This window comes from Pleuronectes platessa, chromosome 21 (genome assembly GCF_947347685.1).
Source record: "Pleuronectes platessa chromosome 21, fPlePla1.1, whole genome shotgun sequence".
NCBI lineage: Eukaryota > Metazoa > Chordata > Actinopteri > Pleuronectiformes > Pleuronectidae > Pleuronectes > Pleuronectes platessa.
Window position 1 is genome coordinate 1365460 of NC_070646.1, and position 24579 is coordinate 1390038.

A 24579-nucleotide genomic window follows, 5' to 3' on the forward strand; every position below is an offset into this window, starting at 1 on the left:
AAACGCCCCAGCATCTATTTCCACGAAGGATTTAATCATCACACATCATCTCCTGCAGAACGAGCCCGGCTCCGATCTGAGCAACGAGTGGAGACAAAGCTTCGCTGTAAAACAAGCAACACTCTCTGTAAACACTGGTTTTTATGAGCTGGTCCCAGTGAATCAGAGTGAATCACTGAGCTGCTCAGACCTGCATTCCTCAGACACCCCCCCCCCCCCCCCCCCCAATCGCAGAGCTGATCTGTTGCAATAAGCAGATTTGATCCATTTATACATCTGGCATCAAATATCTGTTCTAGAGGGCCGCCCCCCCCCCCCCCCTAACTAATCCTCCCAGAGAGACATTTCAGAAGATGTTGTGTTTGTCTCTTTCCTGTTTCCACACGCCCACGCCCCCCCCCCCTGTTCAAAGCCACAAAGAAACAATTCCCTCAGAATCGAAATCTTAAATTTACTCTCATCTGAGCAGCTTGTTGTCTCCACCGTGTCCTGAGGGAGGAAACTGTCTGGACCTGCAGCTGCTGAGCGCTCTGTAATAGTCGCTCTGTAGCAGTCGCTCTGTACCAGTCGCTCTCTACCAGTAGCTCTGTACCAGTCACTCCCTACCAGTAGCTCTGTACCAGTCGCTCCGTACCAGTCGCTCTCTACCAGTCGCTCTCTACCAGTCGCTCTCTACCAGTCGCTCTGTGGCTGTCGCAGCTGAGCAGCTCGTGGACAAACACTTTTTACAGAGTTTTCCTGCTGCTGCTGGAAACAGAGCTCGAGGCAGTTTAACCAAAACAAGGAGCTAAAGAAGCTGAAAGTCTCCGTGTCGTTATCGTCTGTGGATTCTTTAATAAACATCTTTAAGATTCAATGTTATTTGGAACATCAATTAATAAATATGATAATTTGACCTAATGATGGGGATTCATTTTCTGAGGATCATTAGGTTTTGAAAGTATTTTCATCCATAGTCACTAAAGACGCTGTTTTAAAAGTCCCTCAATCATAATTCTAATAAACTATAGATCTTGTAAATGCTCTTATTAAAATGTGTAAAGAGTGAATATCCCAGAGCGTCTTATTCACTCACTCGGTTCTTTGTTTCCCACGAAGCCGAGGAAACAAAAGATTTAAGTGAGAGCAGGAAACGTGTGAGTCACTGGAGACCGATCATTATGGATTAACTGTGAACTGAGGAAGACGCTTCTCTGGGAAGAAACTAGACACAACAAACCTCATCGTGAAAAATCTAAGTTTTAATCATTATTTAATCCACTAAATGAAAAACATACTTTTGTAATAAAGTGCACTTTACTTTGTTACAAGAAAAGACCTTTAGTACATTTTTACATTCACTTCATCATGTGATCAAAGGGAAACAGAGAATCAGGATCATTGTGATAAAAACACTCATTTGCAATTTCTGCTTCGAAGTAAAACAGCACATGACTGTTGCCCTAGAAAAATATCAGTGCAGTAAAAAAAAACAGATTCCTCCTCAGGGGCTGAAAAAAAACCTGAGCATGAAAATGTTTCAGCTGAATCACAGAACACACACGCTGCTCTGTGCAGAGCGTCCGGGCTGAAAGCACCGATCACAGGTTCTCAATGTAGAGAGAATGAAAATGAAGCTCAAAGTGCCGACTGGCTTCAGATGATTTAGGGACTGTATGAAAAGCTCTGGGGTGAACTCAGCCTCACAGACTGTTCACTGGACCCGGCCCCTCGGCTCAGAACAGAGCAGCACCTTCTCCTCCACGATTTAAAAAGAACTGCTGTGGAACGGTGGCCTGTTTCTAAACAGATGGGACTCAACACTGGTTTTGTGGCTGATCAGGTTTAAACGTGTTTAATTATAAAATCTTTGTGGTTTAGCCTCAGTTCGATCTCACTGATGATTCTCCTCCAGCCCCTTTAGCAAACATTAGTTAAATATTCAAACTGTATTTTTCTATAATAGACTAACGAGGCTGAGTCCAAACCACAGTTAAGGCACAAAGGTACGAACCATAGACTAAATAAAGATGGACAACACGTCATAGAGGCGGGGCTTATGACCTGTAGTGCAGCCAGCCACCAGGGGGCGATAAATACTCTGGCTTCCTTTTGGGAAGTGCTGAGTCGTCAATCTGTCGTCGAGGATTCGACAACAGAAACAACTTTCCTCACACTAATAAAACATAATTTAATGTAACACAACAAAACAAACACAACAGTTGCAGCTGCAGCAGCAGGTGATTGTCACTTTGAGAACGACATCACTCTTTTCCCAGAGCAGCAGTGAAGCTGTGAGTCGGATGTGATCAGACGCTCTGAGTCAACGTCTCAAGGCCGAGCGCCGCTCTCTGTGTCATACTGGGAGACCACTGGTCATGTGGGTCTGTGGACCTGAGGCTTCGCTGGGGGGGGTGGAGGAGTGCACGGCTTGACTCGGGCTGCTGCAGGAGGACAAGGCTTGACTGGAGGCACAGGAGGAGGATTTGGTCTGGCTGCCTTGTACTGAAAAGAAAACAAGACGTCATTTCCTGTTCACGTGAACTTCACTCACTCATGATGGAGCTGACGAGTGAGAGCAGGAGGTGACTCACCTGGGGTTTGTTCAGAGGCGGCAGAGGCTTTGCTGGAGGTTGAGGTTTTGTCTAAAGTGAAGAAGAAGAAGAAGAAGAAGTCAGAAATCCAGTTTAGGTCTCTATCTTTTAACGTTCTTCTCCATCTTTCTCTGTTTTGATTTGGATTCTCAGCGAGTGTGTTTATTTTTTAACATCACTGAGAAACTGTTATAATAGACTAATAGATGTTTATTTGCATCTAGAAAGTAGAGTTACAGGATCATTCTTGTTGGTCTGTTCTGTGTTTTTCTTATTTAAATAGGTTTTAAACACAAAGTGACCGAAACCAGCAGAGAACTTTATACCAAACAGCTTCACCTTGTTTCAGAAGTGTTTGTTAACTTTACAATCTCCTGCAGTTTCAGGAAACAACAGTTTTAAACCAGCTTTCAACACCGCAAATAACTTTCTCCGTGCATCACTTGATGTGACTCCTGATTGCACTCCTCCTCGGTTTGCATGTGGTGAGAGATCACATCAGAGGATGTTTACTTGAAGCTCACCGGCTCAGTGTGGGAGGCGGACGACACCAGAGACTCTTTCTGTGGCGGCTGGAAACAAAAGAAACGTTGTGATCACGTGATTCTGCACCGACACCGTGAATCCGTCTCTGAGACCCTCACCTGTGGAGCCGGCCTGCTCGGGGTCACATGGACCATCAGGGGGTCACAGACCTGTGCCGCCGTCGAGCCCATGAGAGTCGGCTGACTGATCTGAGGTCTGTCTTTAACCTCCGCTTCCTGGAACATCGGGTTCAACTGGCCTGGAGCCGAATGCACTTTCCTGCAAACACAGAATTCATTGAGCCGGGAAGCGGGGACAGACGGAGACAGACACAGGTCACTGAATTGAAAGTTTCAACACGGACCTTTTCGAGATGAAGTCGTCCATTTTGTCTTTTTTACAGCACATCAGTCCCGTTATCACCAGAGCGACCAGCAGCAGGACGGAGAGAGCGGCACACACGCCGACGATTGTTCCCATGTGACCTGCAGGCGCAGACAGGGAGGCTGTCAGACGCTCTATATAACCACAGTGTGTGTTACTGTACACAGCTTGTAAATTCATCTTATGTGGAACAAGATGGTGAGACTGTCTGCATCATCTACAGCAAGCTGGGGGGGGGGGGTCTTCTTGTTTTGCTCCGCCAGCGGCAGCTCAGGAACATGTTCACCACTTTGCTCTGGACTCAATGTAGAGCTTCACTCAACCAGTTTGGTTTCTATCTGCAGAGCAACACCCCCCCCCCCCCCCCACGGTGCTGGCGTCACATCAGGGAGGAGACTGAGATGGTGTGAAGCGACTTTCACAGCTGTTTACCAGAAAGATAACTTTAGTTCCATCACTGACAGGAAATGTTGCATGAAAAAACAAGAACCTGGACCGATCGGGTGATTATCACTTCTTTCTCAACGCCCCCGTGAAGAAAGACAAACTGTCACCGTCCTGATGTTAATCTGGACATTTCAACACAATGTGGTCAAAACACATTTCATTACTTGTGGACTGAAGTTTCACAATTTTGTTTGAAGTTTTTCTTTTTTAAGGTGAAGCTTGAATTAGTTTGCAAACTCCAGTTATCAAGTTTTAAGCAGAATCCATGTTTCTGGTGCAGCTCAGCCTCACATGTCAAAGTGATCACAGGTTCTGAAGCTAATCAATTGTTTCTTTGATTGATAAACTTTCTCTAACTTCAACTGGAATCAAGACAATGAGGTTTTTTAAATGAGCTGAAGTTGAAGAAACCAGTAAAGAAGGATTAGGTCTGCACTGGGAGAACACTCATAATGAATCATCCTTTTTTTTTTTTGCTCACTGGAAAAATGACTCAACCATCAGGTGTGACCAGTTGCTTCCTGAGCCGCCCAGTGAGAGTTTGACCTTCAGTTCAAACCTGATAAGATTGTATTATATTATGAGATATGAAATTAAACCCAGGGCCCGGCTCGGTACCTTGAGGTAAATCAGCGTAGTGGACTTGGCAGTGAGGCGGAGCCCAGCTGGGGTCACACTGGCACTCGCTCCTGTGGTTACACACCTGAAGGGAGAAAGTGGTTTTAGACTGGGAGCTGAACTTTTGTCCAGAACATGTGAATTCTTCTTCTTCTTCTTCCTCTTCTTCTTCACTCACCCCGTTATTGTTGCATTTCTTGGAACATTCCTCCTTTTCCCCATAAACTGATTTGTCCACACATCTGTTGTCGAGACAAACCTGTGCACACGAGCGTTTCTCAGCAACACAATCAACCTCGTTAAGAACTTCACAGAACGAGACTCCACTCCCGAGCTTTTTACCTTATTTGGTCCACATCTGGTTCCTGCAGGCACCATGTCCAGGTTCCTGGTGAGGTCATCCACCACCAGTTTGCACTCCATGCCACGCACAGTGTACCCTGCCCTCTTCCCAGTGATGGACTCGCCCCCTCCCAGACAGAATATAGACCCACACTTGTAGTTCCTACAGAAAGAAGAGAAGAATTGAATGAGTGAGTCGATCGAGCACTTTGAAAACCTCCGGGAGCCGAGTTCCCTGGGATGTGATAGAGCGGCAGGACGCTCTGTGCTGTGGGACGTACTGCGGCGTGCAGGGGATGAAGCCCAGTTTGGTTCTCCCACAGTTTGCACCTTCCTCCCCTAGTTTGTTCAGGTCGAAGCACAAGTCTGGTCCAACTATGGCCCCTGAGGACGAGAGACATCCAGGGTTGTTAGCATGAAGACATGAGAGGTCAAGACACATATTTCCTCATCATTTCAAGCCTCTAGCTCATTATTTGTTTTCATATCATTTCTTTCTTGATTCAGTTCCTTCTTGTTAATGTGATCGATCACCCTGAGGGGGTGTGGGGACAGTACCGGGTCCAAACAGCCTCCAGCAGTGCTGCTCGTGTGTGGGACACTGGCCGTCGTGGCAGTAGCCCGGCGTCGGGCCGGAGCAGGGTTTGCCGTTCATCTCGAAGCCGTCCTCAGGACACTCCCCCGAGAGGCCGGTGCAGTATTCAGGCAGGTCGCAGTCACCGGCCGACTTCCTGCACACACCTCCAGCCGGCTGGAACTGGAACAGATGAAGAGATGCTGGTTAATCAGTGAACGTTATGAGCTTGTGCTTTCTGTGGTATTTTATGGGTTGGACCAGCTCTTGACTTCCTGTGATGTGGTGACACCTCACTGGCATCACCCTGTGTTTCCTGTTATTATCAAGCTGCTGCTGATGTTTAATTGAAACTTCGTCCTGTCGTTATTTGAACAGCCTCAGTTTCTGCCCGTCGCAGGGTGGGTCTGTTTGACCTTTGACCTGCAGCTCTGGTCTGAAACAACTCTACAACCACTCGATGGGTCGCCAGGAAAACTGGTTCTGATCTCCTCCGTCCCCAGTGGGCGAATCAATGTCCTCTACAAACATTCAGGATATGGTTCAAATCCCCACTTTGTTTCTCACTTCCACTTCAACCTCTGTGTCTGTTCATCTCAGACGATGACCTGCCACAGTGGGAGTTGATATCAGGTTACTGGTTCCTGCTTCTCTCCTGAAGTACCTGACAGTTATCGCAGCACGGGCCGTGAGCGCACTGGGATCCTTCCTTCAGACGACAAGTCGAGGCTTCACAACAGAGGTTCCTGCATTCCTAGAGAGGAAACACAACATGGTTCAGGATCCAGTTTCATCCAGAACAAGAGCTGCGCTGACGAAAAGCCAAACCGTTAAAATGTTAACACACGAGCAGCGTCTCTGCCAACAAGACGTGAGCACACAGGAAAACTATTTTAACTCTTTGAGGCCCAACTGCAGCTCAGCATTAGATCATCACTCACAGGAGCCACAGCTGGAGAACCATCCACATGGGACCTTCCTTCTCCAGAGGACATTTTAATACTTTCTAAAAAGGACTCTCCTGCTTCATCAGCCTCGTCTCAAGGTCTCACCTCCACGGTGCCACAGTCACACTCCTCTCCGGGGTCCAGCAGGGCGTTGCCACAGCGGGGGCCCACAGCGATGGTCCTGACGCCCCGGGGTCGGTCCAGGCAGCCGGGCTGAGCTCGCTCCAGGAACTCAGCGAGCTGCTGGACGCTGCAGCTGCTGAAGAACTCCGGGAACGCTTGACTTCCTGTCCTGAGGACGAGGAGATTCAAGGATGAACACGATTCACTGGACGCCTGTAAGTGCTGTGAGTTCATTTTAAAGTCACATCATTCTGAACACATGGGCTTTGATCTGCAGCTGTAACAGCATCCGCCCTTCTGGTTTCAGCTTCTCCTCCAGGTGCTGAACCTGCAGGGATCTGACCAGGGATCAGCTACACAAGCATCAGGGAGCTGCAGCACTGAGGCTGTGTGAAGAGGCCGAACTCAGGATTCAGGTAAACACTCTTTGTGCTTTGAAGTGTTGTTGTTGTGTTACGTTTTCCCTCCATTACAACTGAGGGGTCTGAACCAGGGGGAGGAGCTGCCTCACACATTTGATCCTTCCCAACATTCCACACAGAAACATTCTCTGTGTCCCTGGACTCGGATCAGATTCTTGTTTCTCACCTGAGCTTGTCGGCCATCACACAGTTGTCGCTGCCGTGGAACGGACCACACACGCAGCCGGGGGCGTCGTGGGACAAACCAAAGTTGTGTCCCATCTCGTGAGCGATGGTGGAGGCGAGGCCTATCGGGTTGTCGTGGTGATCCTGGCGAGGAAACGCAGAGTTGTGTTTTTTAAATTCTGAAGAATTAATCTTAAAATACAGAAACAGGTCAGAGGTCGGGGGGGGGGGGGGGGCGTACCTGGTTGATTCCTCCCGAGTTCCCGGTGCACATGGCGAACTTATTAGCCAGCCCCACCGTGTTGTTCTCCAAGTCTCTGCCGCTGTGGAGGACAAACATCTCACATCAGGTCAAACTGCAACTTGACCTTCGACCTGCAGTTTGACCTTCAACCTGCAGCTTGACCTTCAATCTGCAGCTTGACCTTCAACCTGCAGCTTGACCTTCAACCTGCAGCTTGACCTTCGACCTGCAGCTTGACCTTCGACCTGCAGCTTGACCTTCAACCTGCAGCTTGACCTTCAACCTGCAGCTTGACCTTCAAACTGCAGCTTGACCTTCAACCTGCAGCTTGACCTTTAACCTCTAGTTTGACCTTCAACCTGCAGCTTGACCTTCAACCTGCAGCTTGACCTTCAACCTGCAATTTGACCTTCAACCTGCAGTTTGACCTTCAACCTGCAGCTTGACCTTCAACCTGCAGCTGGACCTTCAACCTGCAGCTTGACCTTCGACCGGCAGCTTGACCTTCAACCTGCAGCTTGACCTTCGACCTGCACACATGTCCGTCCCTGATGCTCACGTCACAAACTGGGCGTTGTCGTGCTGCGTCCTCTGCAGGAGGTCGGCCTGCCGCCACATCAGGAAGTTGTCCAGAGTCGTCTCTGAGTCTTCTTCCACCTGGATGTAGTCTTTGTGCGTCCAGATCTCCAGGCCCACCAGCATGACCCGGATGTTCAGGGATCTATAGAGCTGCAGGCGGAGGGGGGGGGGGGGCTGAATAAATGAGAGCTGCCTCACAAACAGCGAATGAAACATCAGCCCAAAAAGAATAATTCACCTTGTCAACGTGGTTTATTGCCCCGAGAACACGGGACTTGGTCTCACTTCCATATCGTTTGTACTGGAGAGAGAGAAACAGGATCAGATTCAAACAGAGATGGAATAAAACCTGTAAAACAAATTAAATTAGTTTTTTACCTCCGAGTTGTCGACGACCACAAACAACTCGACAAACCTCTGAGTGACAGGGGTTGTCTTCTGGAAGGAAACAGACAAACACACAAAGTGAGTCAACGTCCACACAGAACATGTACTACTACCTGTTTTTATATTTTTACTTAATATAATTATTTTATCACCTTATAATAAACCAGCTAGTTTAAAAAGGCAAAAAGAAAAAGGACAGAATCTGAAAACTCAGGAGGTTTAAGATAAATTGAATTATAGTAACTCACAATACTAAATATACTCATACAGTAGAACCACACACATCTATACACATCTACACACATCCACACACATCCACACACACCCACACACATCCACACACACACACTTAGAGTCGCTGTGGAGCATTAAACAGATAACGAGGTGGAGGGGAAGCAGATCTTTCCCTCAGGAGTGGGTGGAGACCAGGAGCTGAGATAAAAGTGAGTGAATCTTAGACTCAAATGGAAAAAACACATCAGTTAATTCAGGTTTAAATTTAAAGCACAAGATGTCACCTACCCAGGGTCTGGACCTGAAGAGACCAGCCAGGCGAGGCCCCTGGTTCTGGTCCTGGTTCTGTTCCTGGTCATGGTCGTACATCATGCTGGGGTTGGATGTGGAGCTGTCACTGATCTTCAGGTGTTCATGTCTGTACACTGCATGGTCTCCGTCCTCAGACTGACCCAGAGGCTCGATCAGGTAAACCTGCTGCCGGGCTCGAAGGAAGCCGCTGAGAGGCCAGAAGATGAGAAGTTAGATGTTAGTCTGGAGATCTGTGAAATCAAATCTATTCAAACTGAGAGAGACAGTTTTATATTCATTCACACAGGTTGGAAAACACAGGAAACACGAAGCGATGACATCATGAAGCAGCTTCACGAACACTTCAGACACTTTCTCTGGACTTCATGTGAAATTTAAGATTCTCACCTGATTCCAGAACAGATCCCGACACTGACCGACGAGTCCGGCTCCCCTGTGATGTGACCGTGATAGTAACAGAGCTCCTGCACCAATAGAAACACTCACGAGGTCAAAGACAGAAAACTAAAATTCTCTACTAAAGACTCAAATGTCCTGGACTGAACCAAATCAGAAGGAGATGATTTGTCTTTATTGAATTCTTGATCAGAGGACGTCTCACCTGAGTCGGGGACGTGGTGACTCGCTTCCCGTCTCCTGAGTAGTGAGTTTCAGTGAAGTCCCCCCCGATGAGATCACTGTCAAATATACAAGAAACATTTAAAAGACACGGATATTTTACACATTACACGTTTTATTTAGGATCTGAAATGGTACTATATATAAATATATATAAATATATTTAAAAAACTGTGTGTACCTGTTTTTTTCCAGATGGATAGTGTGGTTCCTCCCTTCAATGGCCAACTGGTACTGCACCGTGTCGGGATAAAGCTGCAGGGAAACCAGACTTATACTTTTTACTTTTGCTTTCAAGTTTTCTCTGACGTATATGAGAACTTCAGAGAATCTCTCTCTCTCTGATTCAGATGCTGATAGAGCTGAACTGAGTCAAAACTGAACATATTCATACATAGTTAATCCACAAAGGGACATTCTGTGTTTTAAAAGCATTTTCTATATCTGAGTTATGTGTTAAACCTCATCTCTATTCTAATAATCTAATCATAACAACAACTGATGAATGTAGAACTTTAGTATTTGTCTCTGAACGATGAACAGATGTTTAAATATAACTCTCATATCAGTGTCTTTGGATCAGCTGTGTGTCTGTGCAGATGAGGAGGTGCAGTCACCTGCTCCTCCTTCAGGCTGCTCCTCGGCCCCCCCCGCAGCCTCTGGGGTCGGACCACCTCGTAGCGCTCCACGTGAGACAGCAGCTCCGAGCCGTGCACCACACAAACTGCACAGAGGCAACAGCAGCAGCGTTATTAAATGGTTCCCAGTGGAGACAATGGTCTGCACTGGCTCAGCTTCAATAATCCCACTGACTCCAGTAAGAAAGACTCAGGTTCAAACCAGCAGGGCTGATGAGGCCGAACCTTTCTATCACATCACTGTCAAATCATCTCTTTAATAACTTCTGAGGTCGTTAATTAATCATTAAACACACGACGGATGGAACTGATGGATTAAACAAATAACTTATTAACATGAATCATACATGAGGTCAGATCATAGAACTGCAGCTGTTACTGTGTCGTGTTTATTGAAATAAAAACACAGTTAAAACATTTCTAAAGTATTTTAATGATTCTGTAACTGAAGGTTAAGACTTTTTAAAAAGCTGATCACATAAAGAACTGAGCTTTAAGCATTAAAACCACTGATTCATAACTAATAATCTACTATCTATTAAATAAGAGTCTTTTCCTTCAGTGCTACACTAGAGATTAAATCTTTAAATACAACTTATGAACTAATAACTCGTCATTAATAACAGTACAACTCTCACTTTGTAACTGAAGAAACTTATTGTCTATAAAAAGGATGAATATTAATAAATAAGATGAAGATGTTTTACCCCATGTGAACCACAGCGACCTCATGTTCTCCCTCTGCCCGGGATGAAGCTCTCTGCTCGGTCACCGCAGCTCCTCTGTCCCGTTAACTCTCCTCCGTCAATCATCCGCGTCCGGGCAGACCCCGCCCCCCCTTCACGCTTATCACCGCCCCACACATTTGCCGGAAATACGCTGACGTCAGAATAAAGTTAAAGAAGTTAAACCTGACATCTGTTAGAGGGAGGGTTTTTCAAAATAAAATCAACATTCCACTGTCATCGTCACAAAGGTGAAAACTGGCAATGTTTTTTAAATTCTCAAAGTTCTGTGGATGAATTTCATATTAATAATAATAAAGGTTCAGTTTAAACTTGTTTTGACATAGACTCTTGAAGAGTCTCCCATGAGTTAAGATGTAAAACAGCTAAAAAATAAAATCATTATTCATGCTGTGACTATGAAAAAGATATTTTTATAAAAGATATTGTTGTGGAGGGGTTTCAGAATCCCCAGTTATTATTATATTTATTATTATTATAATACTTCAGGTGCTGAATTAGGTTGTATTGATTCATTCTCTTCTCCAGTGTCAGTTGAAGCAGTTCCATGCCTTTGCAGAATCGCATTAATCATTTTAATCACGTCTAATTAAATATTGATAATTTTAACACGTTGTTTTTGCTACAAACAAGCAGGAGCATGTTTATTTGTTAATTCATTTTCTGTCTATCACATTTTTCATCCAATAACTCACAGTCTTCCAAAAAGAATGAATTAACAGGACTCGTTAAACATCACATTAAATAATAAAATAATGTATTTATCTTCAGTAATTCAGTTTCCATCTGCTCGTGGTTTCTCTGAGCAACTATCCAATCCAACAAATTCATCGTTGAGTCCAAACTTCATTCAGTAAAGTCTCGTTTTAATGAAGTGCAAAACAAACACACACGACTGTACAGGTACAACAACAGGCAGGCGAACACACAAAGAAACAAATCAGTCCCACGGGTCTTAACAGGTTCACGTGAAGCTTTGATACGATGCTGCAAACATGAGGACGTTGAACTCTTCATCATATTTCATGTACACACAGTAAACATCTTGGCGGAAGCTGCAGCAGGTGGAAGGCGTGAGGGACAGGACATCTGTCTCGCTGAGGGACGCTCGGGACACGTGAGGAGGACACGTGAGGAGGACACGTGAGGAGGACACGTGAGGAGGACACGTGAGGAGGACACGCTACACGGCAGCTTTCTGACTGCGCTCGATGGCCAGTTTCTCCAGACGCTCCGTGTAGAATCCATTGAAATCCAGCCTGTGAGACATTTACATATCGATGAGTCTTTTCATCACGGACACAAGGGAAGGTGCGTTTTACAGATATAGATATAGAGCAACAGAGTTCCTGTAAAGTGTGTTTGTTAGTGCAAAACACAATATTTGACAGATTTTTACGTTTTTTGTCATTAACCTTTTATCAAGTTTTAAACTACAGAAACTCTCCGTCCTCTCTGTTTGTTCAGTGTCTTGACAGAGTGGGGGATCCTCGCTCTTTTAGGATCTTTGGCTGCGCACTTTAATCCGACGACATTCAAGTTTAATGTTGACTTGTTATCGAGTTACTCACAGAATTAACATGGATTAGTGTCAAGTGATCTGATCTGCTGCTGCCAACGTTACTATATTTATGATCACGTGGAGCCTGATGACCCTCGCTGTGCGGTGTCTCTCTGACCTGTAGATGATGCTGATCATGCTGTGTTCACAGTCGTTGGTGCTGTAGATGCTCAGCTTGTCCAGCAGGTCGAGCAGCAACGTGCTGAAGTTACTGTCGAACTTGCTGATGGTCGCTTCGAAGCCGGCCTCGGACTGGAGGGCGTCCACGTGCTCGGCTAAGAGCTGAAGCAGCAAGTGAAGACAAATATACGTTAAAATATTCAGACGCCAAGTAGTTGCTTTAGAAATTCAATGAAAAAGGAGAAACTAAAATATCCCAATGCTGTAAGTATTCAGATATGTGTAATTTAGCTCAGGTGCCAGCTGTTGATTGGTTGGAACACTTTCTGGTTTTGATGTTCATATGTCTGAAAGTACACAGTGTACTTGTACAAGGAACAGTGTATTTAAGGGGGTGAAGATCATAGTGATGGTTGTTTAGTTAAATACCTTCGTGGTCTGTCGCTTCTTCTCTGCCTCCTCAGCGGGGGTGCTCTGAGGCGGAGGCCTGTCCCTGCTCTCCCTCTCCATAGAGAGACGTTCTAATTGAGTGAACCTCTGCACAACAACACAAGCAGCTGGTTCCATTTACAGGTTTATATTACACTTTTATAAAAAATCTAGTTTAAAGGACACAGACGTGATGAGTTAATCTCTTCTTCCTCCTCAGGTCGACTCACCTGCATGCAGTTTGTGAACATGACGCAGACCGACATGAGCTTGGAGAAGATGCGGAGCAGCTCGGGGTTGGTCAGCATGCAGTCCTTCAGGCAGTTGTCCAGGAAGCTGGTGTGATGGCAGAGCACGTCATCGATGTTTGAGGCCTGGAGGAGAAGAACGTTTTTCTGTAAGTGTCCCGACAACAAACTGAAAACCCAGTCACGAGTTTCCCGACACGTTGGGACAGGAGGTCGTTTGCTTCCACTCACAGTTTTCAGGTTGGTCTCCATGATGTGCCAGGTGGGCTCCATGACCTCAAACATCATGTAGTACTGGATGTTCTGCACAAAGTTCAACATCCGCTGGCGAAGAGCAAACGCAGTAGAAAACCTGCAAACAGGCAGTTTGAACAAGGAGCATGAGGACGTTTGGCTTGGTGAGATTTTTCTTTTATTTAATGTAAAGTTCTATTAATAACTCACCATTTGGCCGAATGCAACGTGTACTTCCTGAAGTCCTTGTTGCTGATCCAAACGTTGCACAGCAGCCTCTCCACGTGTTTACAATAAAAGATGTGTCTGAACAACATCTGGTACCTCGTCAGAGCTTTCCTGCAAAATTAACACAAATGCAAAGATCACGTGTGTCACTCACTGAATGTGACAAGGCTGGAAATCACATTCATTAACATTGTGAAGAGATTTTTGAGTTTCACATGGTTGAGTCGCAGCTGAAGTGACAGAAACATTAAGATTAGATCTGTAGAAACCTGTTGATGATGAGCGAGAGCGGCCACTTGACGATGTAGTCGAAGGAGAAGGCCTCCAGGCCGCTGAGGCCCATCTCCGTCGAGTCGGCATTGATGATCGACCTCTCCTGTTTGGTCTCGATGGCGAGCACCCGCAGCAGCTGGGTGATGACATCATGAGGCATTAAGTCGATCTGTGGAAAGAGGAAATATGAACGTTATGAGAGACGCAAATAATGAACAGCATCATGAGACGAGTGTGAGACCAAAGGAAGACGACTGGACCGGCTCCTAAGTGACGTGAAGGTAATTTGGTCGAATCAACAAATCTGATTCTAGCAACTGAACATTGTAGGTACAGATTCATTATTTAGTCTTTAGCCCCCCCACACCACACCTTGAGGTCGTCTTTGAAGGGGTCCGTGTTGGCCGTGCTCATCCTCAGAGCGAGCTCCAGCAGGGCCTCGAGTCGGGGGGGCACGATGTCGTCCACCGGCTTCTTCAGCTCCTCCTCCGTCAGGTCCATGAAGTGCACGAAGAAGTCGCCTTTGTCCATCAAGAAGTAGTGTTTGATGGACCTGAGTCAAAACAACACAGCCACAGCTTTAGAGTCACAGCAGAGCTTTCAGACATTTGGACAGAGGGGCTTTAGGTGAGAGGGAACATGTCAGAGTGGGTCCATGAGAGATTAAAGCAGCATCTCTTCCTCCCTCTCATCTTTCCTGTGACTCCACTGGAGATCTTTAGACTTTACCTGAGTCGTAAAACCAGCTCCTTCTCCTCCATGAGGAAGTCCAGCAGCACCTTGCTGGCGTAGTTGTAAGCTTTCTCGATCTGCTCCACATACGCCCTCTCCTTCAGAGTGTACAGCACCTCCTTCGCATCGGGACACGTCACGTCGCGGCCGCACTCGCGCACCACGTTCAGATACTTTCCTAAAATATGAATCAGAGAACAGAGACATTGAATAAACCCTTTTAATCTCAGGGATTTCTTTGTTTTGTGTTCTTTTGTTTACCTGTGCTTAATATTTTGTCGGCCATTTTCTGTAGAAAGGAGGGAATGCGATGCTGGACGATGGTGTATCTCTGATCCCAGTACTTGTCGTTGTAGTCCTCCTGAATCTTCTCTTTCTGCAGCTCATGTTCTTCCACCATGAACTCACTGCGAGCACAAACACACAGATGAGACAGATTTCAAATCCAACAGAGCTCGTAGTTTGTATCGTGGGGTTCGGCTGCACCTGTACGGGTCCTTGATGATTCCTCTGTAGATCCACTTCTCCAGTATCTCAAAGTAAGGAACGCTGGCGGCCTTGGTGAGGTAGAGACACAGCTCCTGAGCCTGGCTGTCTCCGGTGAAGTTGAAGGTTCGGTCGTGGAGGAGGCTCAGGGTCAAGCCGCCCATACACTCTCCTTTTTCCACTGAGGACGCTGTGGAAACAACAGAAGAAGGTTATTTCATGTTTCTGAAATATTGAACGATAAATGGTTTTTAATACACCGATGAAAAAACAAGTTTGCGTTCTAATGTCTGACATTGATCTCTCTCAACCTGGTTCAGACTGTCCCCCAGTGGTGAGAATGAGCAACTGCTGTTCACCAGCAAGGACTAAATATACAGGTATGTTCATCAGACAATATTAACGTGCAAAACGGCTCGGGTTTCACATAAATAGCCTCTAATAATATGTTAAATAAGTGTCTTTGAGGGTTTTTGCAGTTCACTCAAGATGAAATTAACCATCAACATGAAAGAAATGCTTTATCTGCTGATTCTGTAAATAATCTAAAATATATATATATCTTCTGTAAATATATATATTAATATATTTAGATATATATATTATACTATTTAAATGATGATATTCTATTTTATTGTTTTGGGTTGTAATTACTTGAGCATTGCTAGAAAAGAGCCTGTGACTCAAACATTTCATTGCCAGCGACTGCTTCATGTTATTGTGCGTTTGACAATAAAAATCTTGAATCTTGATAAGAAATACTTTAGATGTTAAAAAAATGATTTCTTCTTTTCCACATGAGCTTCATAGCCCATGTGGCTTCACATTGAACCTGGTTAGAATGTCTGCTCTGGTGCTCACGGTCATACCGATACAGGCCAGAATCTCCATGGTTCTCATGGTGGGCTGGATGTAGAACCAGAGCTTCTGCAGGGACAGCAGGCCCTGCCGCTGGAGATGCTCCAGCTGAGTGACCAGAATCAGATACTCCTTCATCAGGGTCCTCATCGCCGCTGTCAGGGCGTGGTTCACCTGGCCGTACTCAAAGGACGACTTCTCCTCGATGAACCTGAAGCACAGAGAAGCCGCCATTCAACACTTCTTCTTCTCCTGCGACAGTCAGACACTGAAGAGGAAGTCGAGCCGCAGCGACTCACCGGGTTATTGTGGAGTAATACGACGCGACTGGTAATATTCTGTTAACCAGCTCTTTGATGGACATGTCCAGTGTCGAGTCCACAATGAAGGAGCGGTTCTGTCTCCCCAGCACAGGCTGAGCTGTAATGTCCCGCCCGTCAACTCCGATCAGGACGAACAGCAGATCCTCCACCAGAGCTAGTTCCTGAGTGGCCATGGGCAAGGTACCTGACGGCAGATTGTTAAAACCATTATCATCACCAGTAGCATGGATAACAAACAGAGATTTGATGGAATCTGTTCAGGAAAGCTGTTGAACAAACTCTGTATTGAAGCTGAGCAGAGCAGAGATGAATCTGAAGCTTGTCTTATGGATGGATTTACCGATGGGCACCAGAGGATCTCCTGCTGCTGTGGGGCTGATGATGAAGTCTCCGAGCAGAGCAGGGCGGTCGTACACCCAGTTAGGAAACACCGGGTTGGGTTGGGTGGGGTTCTTCTTGTTGTGTTTGTCCCTCAGCATCTTCCGTGTGACCTCCGCAGGCTGCAGGCAACCATCACAAAGACAGATGTGTTCATTACAAGCAGCACTTCAATGTGTGTAACCTCCTGTTCTCATGGGCCGACCCTGGGACAGTGTGGATCTGGGTCAGACGTGCTCACCAGGGGAGCGGTGGAGCTGGCCGTCACGTTGCCGAGCTTCTTCCGCAGCTCGTCCAGTTCCTGCATGGACATCTTGGTGCTGGTCTGAGGCAGAGAGTAACTGGTGGTGGTGGTGGACGTCGTGTTTGCTGAGGACTCCGCCCTCTCTTTGGCATTCTTCTGCAGAGACTGGAGCATCTGGGTACAGAGAGCATTCGTAAAGATGAGATCATCATATCTACAATTATGTCACATTCATGAGCCAATGGGTCAAATAGATAAATGCAAGAATCAAGTAGTTACAGACAAAACCATGTAATTATCAGCTCGTTAAGGATTTCTTACCTCTTTGTCCTCGCAGAATTTGGAGAGCAGATAAACCAAAGGGTCGAGAATACGGACGTTTTTGGACTTGAGCTCCTCATACTTCCTCAAGAAGTCCTCGGGGGTTTTAGAGAACTCTGCTAATTTGACCTGAAGACAACACAACAGCCAGTAAGAAGACATTTCTACAGTAGCAAACAGATTTACGTTAACAAGAGGTATCACTAATTATTTTCACAGTAACATAATATTGTCCGATATGGTTTAAAGTCTCTTAATGTTATGGCCCCAGCAGTTAGAGGCACACAAGACAGCAACAACTCCTGCCAGGTCACATCGTTCAACTGTGTGTTACCCCCAAGTTGTGTCACCCACCTTGGCGCTGTGAGAGGAGACCGTGGTGGTGACATAGGGAGTCCTGTGTTTCTGCAGTAGGTCTATGTAGCCCTCTGCTCCATCGCCTCCTCGGACATGAAGCAGGCTGAGCAGCTGGTCCACATCGTGATGGATCCGGTACTCGCTCATGACTCCGGCAGCTGAACGGACGACACAAGTTTTAACAGTTAAAGGCTTTTTACGGCTGCAACAATAAATCGATCAGCAGGAAAACGACTCAACAGCTATTTTGATCATTAACAGGAACTATTTGAATTTTTTTTTTAGGCAAAGCTCCTTATGACTGGTTTCAGTTTCTCAACTTGAGGAGCTCTTCTTCTTCAAACATGTTAATAAACTAAATGTCTCTCTCTAGCAGAGTGAGAAGCTGCCTGAACAGAAACTGTGGACTTTAAATCCATTAATCTCCATGTGTGCATTCACAGATTTCTCTACATATTTACATATATAAATACACTTATCTGAATACATATTTGAAGAGATTTTCTTTACACATCTTCAAATGCAGATATCCACACACACAAATTCTGAATATGTGTTTGTACATATTTTCTAATCTGTCTACACACACACAGACACACACACTGTAAATACAGATTTGCAAATCCATGTTAACATTCACAGATACAATAATGATACTGAAACAGGCCAGAGAGGATGAATGAAACTTCTCAGGTCATTTGACTGAATATATGCTGTTTGACTCCTGTGTTGTGGACAGAGTGGAGAAGCTAACACATTAGCACTGTTAGCTTCTCATCACAAACACCCTCCACAGGGGAGCTGAGTCCATGACTGTTTGTCTCCACGGGTTCTTTGAAAGGCTGCGGACTCGAACCCTCCTCTCTGCAGCTCACAGCGCTGCAGGTACCGTTATTAAAAGCTAGCAGGCTAGCTAGCTCCAGTGAACACGAGCCTGGAGGATGCTAACTGACAGCTAGCTCACTGTGAAGACCCGTAAACAGCTGAAAGAATGTAATGAAGGGAATCGAACACTTTGATAAAAGTCTAACTAACGTGTTGTTACTGTACCTGTCAGCCGCGTGCACGACTAAACAACAACAAACAACAACAAACAGCAGCGCGCCCACAATCAGTCAAACTCTTCTTCTTCTTCTTCTCTTACTGTTTCCTCCGGAGCCATAGTGCAACACCGCCCCCACAGGTTAAGCACGTCAACTACACCAATTATTTAATACATTAAAACTTCATTAGTGGTTTCATAACTGTGATCTGTCTTATCTAAGACTTTTGGATATCTTTTAAATGGGAGGCAATGTGAACCTTCAGCAAAGGAACTTCTTCTCTCTTTCTCAAACTGAAACAGGCTCTGGACCCTGCAGGAAGCTGTTCATATTATCATATTCTTAGAATTATATTATTATTATTAAAGTTATTATTATTATATTATTATTGGTATTAGTATATTGGTATTAGTATGTACATTTTTATATATATATATATAGCTTTGATTTTCAACTGTTACTCAGACAAATCAATTTATTTTAGAGCCATCCACTGCAAAGGATCATTTCTGAAATGTAATGTCAAAAATAACTTAATTAATAAAGCAGATTAACTTTCTCCACACTCTCCACCCCCAATGGTCAGTTACTTTAAGATAAATAAAATAATTGAATCTCGAGGAACTTTTATTTCGAAAAACCATGACACGGCGGAAGTAAACAATAATCACGTTACAACCCGGAAGTGTTGTCTTTCAGTGATTAACGTGTGAAAAGAGCAGAATGATCCATTTCTCGTGTGAAGACTCGTTAATGGAGAATCTGCAGACACCGTCCCGCCGCTGCTAGTCTCCCCCGCGGCCGAAGCTCCGCAGCCAGAGGCGGTTCCGTGCGAGCAGCGACGCCCCGATGCCCGCGTCCCCGACGGAGACAAATCAGCTCTCAGTGTTTACACCCCGGCGGAGAGCGGCCGTTTCCCCGCAGTGTGTCGTTAGCTAACCGAGCGGCCGAGACTCTTCTCCAGGCGAGGACCAGAAACAACATGGCTGAACTGCACGTCGTGGAACCGAGCGCCACGGGCACCATCGGGCAGCCCGAGCACCGCGGCTCCGTGCGCCTGGCGTCGCCCACTCTCCTGGTTCCTCCGCGGGGCAGCCAGCTCAGCCCCGGCGCGGGGTCCGGCGGCAGCGGCGGAGGAGGAGGGCGGTCGGTGTTCGGGTTCCCGGGGAAGAGCAGCCCCGTGTCCCCGTCCGAACCGGCGGACAAGCCTGGATCCCGGTGGGTCCGGCTAAACGTCGGTGGGACCTACTTCGTCACGACCAAGCAGACGCTGTGCAGGGACCCGAAATCCTTCCTGTTCCGCCTGTGCCAGGAAGACCCGGACCTGGACTCCGACAAAGTGAGTCTCACTCTTTACAGAGACTCGAGGAGAAGCCTCTGAAACTAATGTCAACATCTCAACTAGGTACAAACCAACCTGACTCAACGGCAGGGAGGATGGTTCCGGTTATCCAGTGGTTTCTATCACAGAACATCTAAATGTCTAATTATTTAAAAGAGAACCACATCTGCAGTCCAGACTGATGTTCAAACGCATGCAAACAAACAAATAGATATGTGTATTAATGTATTCATGCACAGACACAAACAAAAACAATATAAACACCTAAACAAATGAAGAACAAGTCGGACTCTTTGGGTGTTTGACAGTAGTTTCATATTTTACTCTCCATGATGGATCCAGTTCTTCAGGCACATTGTCTGGAGCTCAGACCAACCTCTGCAACATCATGAAAAATGCATAAGCTTTTATAATATAAAACATTAACCTTCAAGTTTAAAAATAGAGCAGAGGCATTATTTCTAATGGCAGAGATCATATGAAACGAGTCCGGCTGTTGTTCAGGTCTCATTGATCAGGACTGAAGTGTGTGTGTGGTGCAGTGAGGACTGACCGGCACCAGAACTTAACCAGAACTACTTTATATCAGGCAGATACAGAGATCAATATCTGGGACATCTCTATAGAAGTCTGGTTATTAAAGGATGGATATTTATGCATGTGATAGACACCTTTGTTCCTGCAGGACGGCACAGGAGCCTACCTGATCGACAGGGACCCCACGTACTTCGGCCCCATCCTGAATTACCTGAGACACGGAAAACTCATCATGGACAAAAATCTGGCTGAGGAAGGTAAACAAACGTCTCAATGTCCTGCTGTAATCCTGGTGTTGGACAGATGTGTGTCTCACAAGGGACAGGTTCCAACATGGAAATGTCTGATGATCTGTGGTTGTGGGTGTTTCAGGGGTTCTGGAGGAGGCGGAGTTCTACAACATCGCGTCCCTGGTGAGGCTGGTGAAGGAGAGGATACGGGACAACGAGAACCGGACGTCCCAGGTACAGAACACAGAGACGGAGGAGGGACATGTCAGACGACTGGGAATAGAATTGGCAGAAGAATCTGTAAACCTCACTTTCTTCTGTACAAATAAAACCCAACAAGCTTTTTGTTTGTTCCTGTGTTTGTGTGCAGATTGTTGATGTTGTTTTAGTGACAAATTGTGTGTGTTTGTCTTTGCCGCGTCCCCCAGGGCCCCGTGAAGCACGTGTACCGAGTACTGCAGTGCCAAGAGGAGGAGCTCACACAGATGGTCTCTACCATGTCGGACGGTTGGAAGTTTGAGCAGGTGCAGAGAGCAAAGCTTTTTTTTTCTCCTGTTGTCATGTTTTAGTTTTTGCTGTAGAGGCGTCACAGCTGCTGATTCAAGCTCCGTGAGGACGTGGGCCTGAAATATCAGGAAATATGAAGACATTTCTAACCAAAAATAGAGCGATTGGAAGTCAAATCCATTGTTTTAATTGTTAAAGATTAAACAAAGAATATAAAGTAAGAAGAAGATGAAAGAAAACGTTAAGAAACAGAAGAGAAATCGATTAGTTGATGGTTTCAGCCGCAGTTTGGTTCATGAACAATTTTGTGCAGGTTTTTGTGTCTGCAGCAGAACTCGGGAGGATTGTGTGAAGTGTGTGTTGTGTTACATGTCGTTTTAAATTGTTGTTCTCGTCCTCAGCTCATCAGCATCGGCTCCTCATATAACTACGGCAATGAGGACCAAGCTGAGTTTCTATGTGTCGTCTCCCGGGAACTCAACAACTCCTCCAACGGCATCGTCATCGAGCCCACCGAGAAGGCCAAGGTGAGGAGGTCCCGCTTCCCCCCCCCCCCCGCTCACTGTGATCACTGTGAAACCTAGTGGAAGGATGTGGTGTGGGTCAGGGAAGAGCTGTTTAGAACTGGTGCTGCTCCAGATCGGGGGGGGGGGGGGGTCAGATCCAGGAACTTTTTCCTCTTTCTTTTACACTGTGAGATCGGAAGTTTTACAACATTCTCTCTGGGAAGGATTCATGGATCTGAATTCAACATCTTCTGGGCACTAATATTTATGTGTGTGAAATCTGCTGTTTGAGCCTTTTAGTTATTTTAATTAACTGGAACTTTAATGTCTTTTAATGGATCAGTTGATTGAGGTATGGAGGGGGGGGGGGTTGATTAGCATATCTTCCAGACACTGACATGAGGTCATACACAGACATTTGTGGGTTTATCATCTTCTCAGTTTCAGTCTCGATGTTCCTCTGACTGAGATCAGGTCGCGACCTTTAACCACATCCTCACAAACTCTGTCTGCAGCTTTTTTGCAAGTAAAGAAAAAAACTGTTGTTGAGTCTCAAGTGAACTCGAACGTCGCTGTTTTCAAACCGGTTTCCTGTCTGCTCCTCACAGATCCTGCAGGAGCGCGGCTCGCGGATGTGAAGAGGCTCCTGAGAGAAAACATCACTTTATCAACAAAATCAAAACAACAACATAACCCCCCCCCCTTCACCTTTCTGCCATCACTAACACCTTCATCATCGTCATTATCTACCCCCCTCTCCTCTGGTGTGCCTTTCCACAGCGGGGGCCCCCTGCCCTCTCCTGCAGTGCCGCAGCTCGACCCTGACTCCTCGTTCGTCCCCCCCCCCCCCCCCCCCCCCCCCCGGCTGTGGAGCCCGTTGGGAGGAGTTCAAACGAGATCTCACGGGAGCAGTTGTCCTCACAGCAGCTTCCTGATGGTCGGGGGTCACGGTGGCGCAGGCTACGGTGCTGAATGTAGCCTCTGGTTGTTGTGAGTGGATGGAGGCCCGGCACAGAGCTACTACTCATCATCATCATCTTCATCATCGACACCTTCATCAACATCAGGAAGCTCGCTTGCTCTGATACATCCGGCTCCTCCTCAGGACTCTCACAGGACATAAAGGAATGAACACAACTCCACTGACTGAGCCTCCCGCTTTACCTGATTCTGTTAATGGAGCCGGAATCGAACGCCCGCCGTCTCCCAGACTCCTCGGCTGACGCCACAACAAACCACGCCGGGAGTTCCAGAGGTGGAGGAGCAGACGGAGCAGTCACAGGCAGCAGGACGCCGATCACTCCGTTTGCCTGGTGCGGCCATTCCCTCTCCATCCTCTGGTCTTTGGAACCAGTTGAAACCAGTGACAGGTTCTCCTCTCTCAGACGCCCAGTGTGGAGTCGCTGTGGGAGGTGGCAGCACTTTGCTCCTCCTGGTTCACGTCTATAGGCTCCATCGGATCTGTTCCCACTGGGAGAATATTTGGGGAAATTGAACGCAAAAAACAAAAGACTCCAAAAGACTTCACCTGTGTACGATCTGTCAAGGCATGTGAGGAATCTATATGAATCTATATAGGCTACATGATGAAACTATATGAAAAATTGAATGCAAATGGTGTAATTATTGGTTTCTGTATCATAGTTGTTACATATTTACATATTCTGGTGGGTGGGTTTATTTAAACGATGGAGGTTTCCCAGCCGCTCACGTGTGTGTGTGTGTGTGTGTGTGTGTTTGTGTGTGTGTGTGTGGGTCCGTGTGCCACTCTGCTTTCTGTCGTTTTCTGTTGAGTTCCTCATAACAAAACAAAAACTGTCACCAAGTTTTCTCTTAAATATCCTAAGTTGATCTCTTGCATATCTTAAAATTGTAATTGGGGGGGACAAGGAGAACTACTTCCTGTCGCTGCCCTTTGTCCAGACGAGCGCGGCGTGGCCGGGGATCGAACAGTGGCCGGTCCGTGAGCAGCCTCAAACCCCCGAATGTTAAATTAAGAATAAACGTGAGTTGGCTGATCTGAGTGCAGCCTGAGCAACTTAATTCAACGTTTGACTCATATTCACTCGCATCAGGCTGAACATGGAAGCAGCTGGTTGTGACCCGTCGTGCAGACCGGACGTTTCACCTCCTTTCTGCCCGAGGGGCGTCCGCTCTGCACGTGGCCGACACCGATCCCTGGCATCGACCACTTTGATACACCACCTTTTGTACAAAGAGCATATTTGATGCAGTTATGTTATATCAAGCATGAACAAAAAGAATGTGTTTAATGGAAAGAAAAAGAAAATGTACCGTTGCTGTTGTCCTGCTCAGTCCGGCCCCGGAGCTCCAACTCGGATGTGACTTCTTCTTCGTTGTTTCATTTTTTGATTTCCCCTCTCGAGTGTGTGTGTGTGTGTGTTTGTCGTTCAGTTTTCTTCTTCTTCTCCGAGTCGTGTGCAGACTCATCGAGGAGCACTTTGTTCTTCTCCCTTGTGTTTTTCTCTCTGGGCCTTTTGCAAAGCACCCTGGGTGTTGTTTCCCTGTGTGTGTGTCCAGTGTTGTGCCTTTGATCTGTGTTGTGCACAGTTGTTCTCCCCTCTTATCATAAGGTGCCTCGCATACCTTGAAAAAAAGCCAGGAGGCGCCGACCTGAGGTGAAATGTGTGACGCGGTTTCTGTCGTTGGTGTTTCGGTTCCATTCTCCCCTGCATCGTTTCAAGTGCGACTCTATAACTAAGAAATGATAAAGGTGATCCTCT

The 24579-nt window shown here is 46.3% G+C and overlaps 3 protein-coding genes across 4 annotated transcripts; 1 reads left to right on the forward strand and 2 right to left on the reverse strand.

Moving 5' to 3' along the window:
- Positions 1-1222: 1222 nt before the first annotated feature.
- On the reverse strand, positions 1223-10979 carry LOC128427365 (zinc metalloproteinase-disintegrin-like 2d). The gene is made up of 23 exons (XM_053414469.1): positions 10840-10979; positions 10112-10218; positions 9676-9749; positions 9478-9553; positions 9264-9340; positions 8853-9063; positions 8322-8381; positions 8182-8244; positions 7924-8093; positions 7362-7443; positions 7122-7264; positions 6516-6702; positions 6128-6217; positions 5448-5646; positions 5171-5273; positions 4890-5052; positions 4726-4806; positions 4548-4632; positions 3463-3583; positions 3218-3377; positions 3098-3145; positions 2574-2624; positions 1223-2484 (listed from the first exon to the last, which is right to left on the reverse strand). The coding sequence occupies exons 1-23, from the start codon at positions 10862-10864 to the stop codon at positions 2356-2358; spliced, it is 2505 nt and encodes an 834-aa protein (XP_053270444.1). The 5' UTR covers positions 10865-10979; the 3' UTR covers positions 1223-2355.
- A 744-nt stretch (positions 10980-11723) lies between these two features.
- Positions 11724-19035, reverse strand: tubgcp2 (tubulin, gamma complex associated protein 2). 2 transcript variants are annotated; one of them, XM_053414468.1, is made up of 18 exons: positions 18721-19034; positions 17668-17828; positions 17314-17442; positions 16990-17166; positions 16711-16870; positions 16347-16554; positions 16059-16258; positions 15190-15379; positions 14965-15110; positions 14701-14881; positions 14344-14524; positions 13968-14140; positions 13681-13809; positions 13468-13588; positions 13219-13362; positions 12989-13096; positions 12558-12721; positions 11724-12137 (listed from the first exon to the last, which is right to left on the reverse strand). In XM_053414468.1, the coding sequence occupies exons 2-18, from the start codon at positions 17815-17817 to the stop codon at positions 12062-12064; spliced, it is 2637 nt and encodes an 878-aa protein (XP_053270443.1). In that variant the 5' UTR covers positions 17818-17828; positions 18721-19034; the 3' UTR covers positions 11724-12061. The 2 variants fall into 2 exon arrangements, with proteins under 2 accessions (XP_053270443.1, XP_053270442.1); XM_053414467.1 differs by lacking the exon at positions 11724-12137 and having other exon boundaries at positions 12295-12721; positions 18721-19035.
- Positions 19036-19501: 466 nt separating this feature from the next.
- kctd2 (potassium channel tetramerization domain containing 2) lies at positions 19502-22583 on the forward strand. Its single transcript, XM_053414482.1, has 6 exons — positions 19502-20052; positions 20741-20849; positions 20965-21056; positions 21251-21346; positions 21731-21856; positions 22444-22583. The coding sequence occupies exons 1-6, from the start codon at positions 19696-19698 to the stop codon at positions 22471-22473; spliced, it is 810 nt and encodes a 269-aa protein (XP_053270457.1). The 5' UTR covers positions 19502-19695; the 3' UTR covers positions 22474-22583.
- The last annotated feature ends 1996 nt before the right edge of the window (positions 22584-24579 follow it).

Coding starts and splice junctions, on each gene's coding strand:
- kctd2 (XM_053414482.1), top strand. CDS start 19,696: ATGGCTGAACTGCACGTCGTGGAACCGAGCGCCACGGGCACCATCGGG. Junction 20,053..20,740: donor CGGACCTGGACTCCGACAAA/GTGAGTCTCACT, acceptor TTGTTCCTGCAG/GACGGCACAGGAGCCTACCT. Junction 21,857..22,443: donor AGCCCACCGAGAAGGCCAAG/GTGAGGAGGTCC, acceptor TGCTCCTCACAG/ATCCTGCAGGAGCGCGGCTC.
- LOC128427365 (XM_053414469.1), bottom strand. CDS start 10,864: ATGAGGTCGCTGTGGTTCACATGGG. Junction 9,750..10,111: donor GCAGCCTGAAGGAGGAGCAG/GTGACTGCACCT, acceptor GTTTCCCTGCAG/CTTTATCCCGACACGGTGCA. Junction 8,245..8,321: donor TGGTCGTCGACAACTCGGAG/GTAAAAAACTAA, acceptor CTCTCTCTCCAG/TACAAACGATATGGAAGTGA.
- tubgcp2 (XM_053414467.1), bottom strand. CDS start 17,817: ATGAGCGAGTACCGGATCCATCACGATGTGGACCAGCTGCTCAGCCTG. Junction 17,167..17,313: donor AATTCTGCGAGGACAAAGAG/GTAAGAAATCCT, acceptor CTCTGTACCCAG/ATGCTCCAGTCTCTGCAGAA. Junction 13,097..13,218: donor TGTTCACAAACTGCATGCAG/GTGAGTCGACCT, acceptor GTTGTTGTGCAG/AGGTTCACTCAATTAGAACG.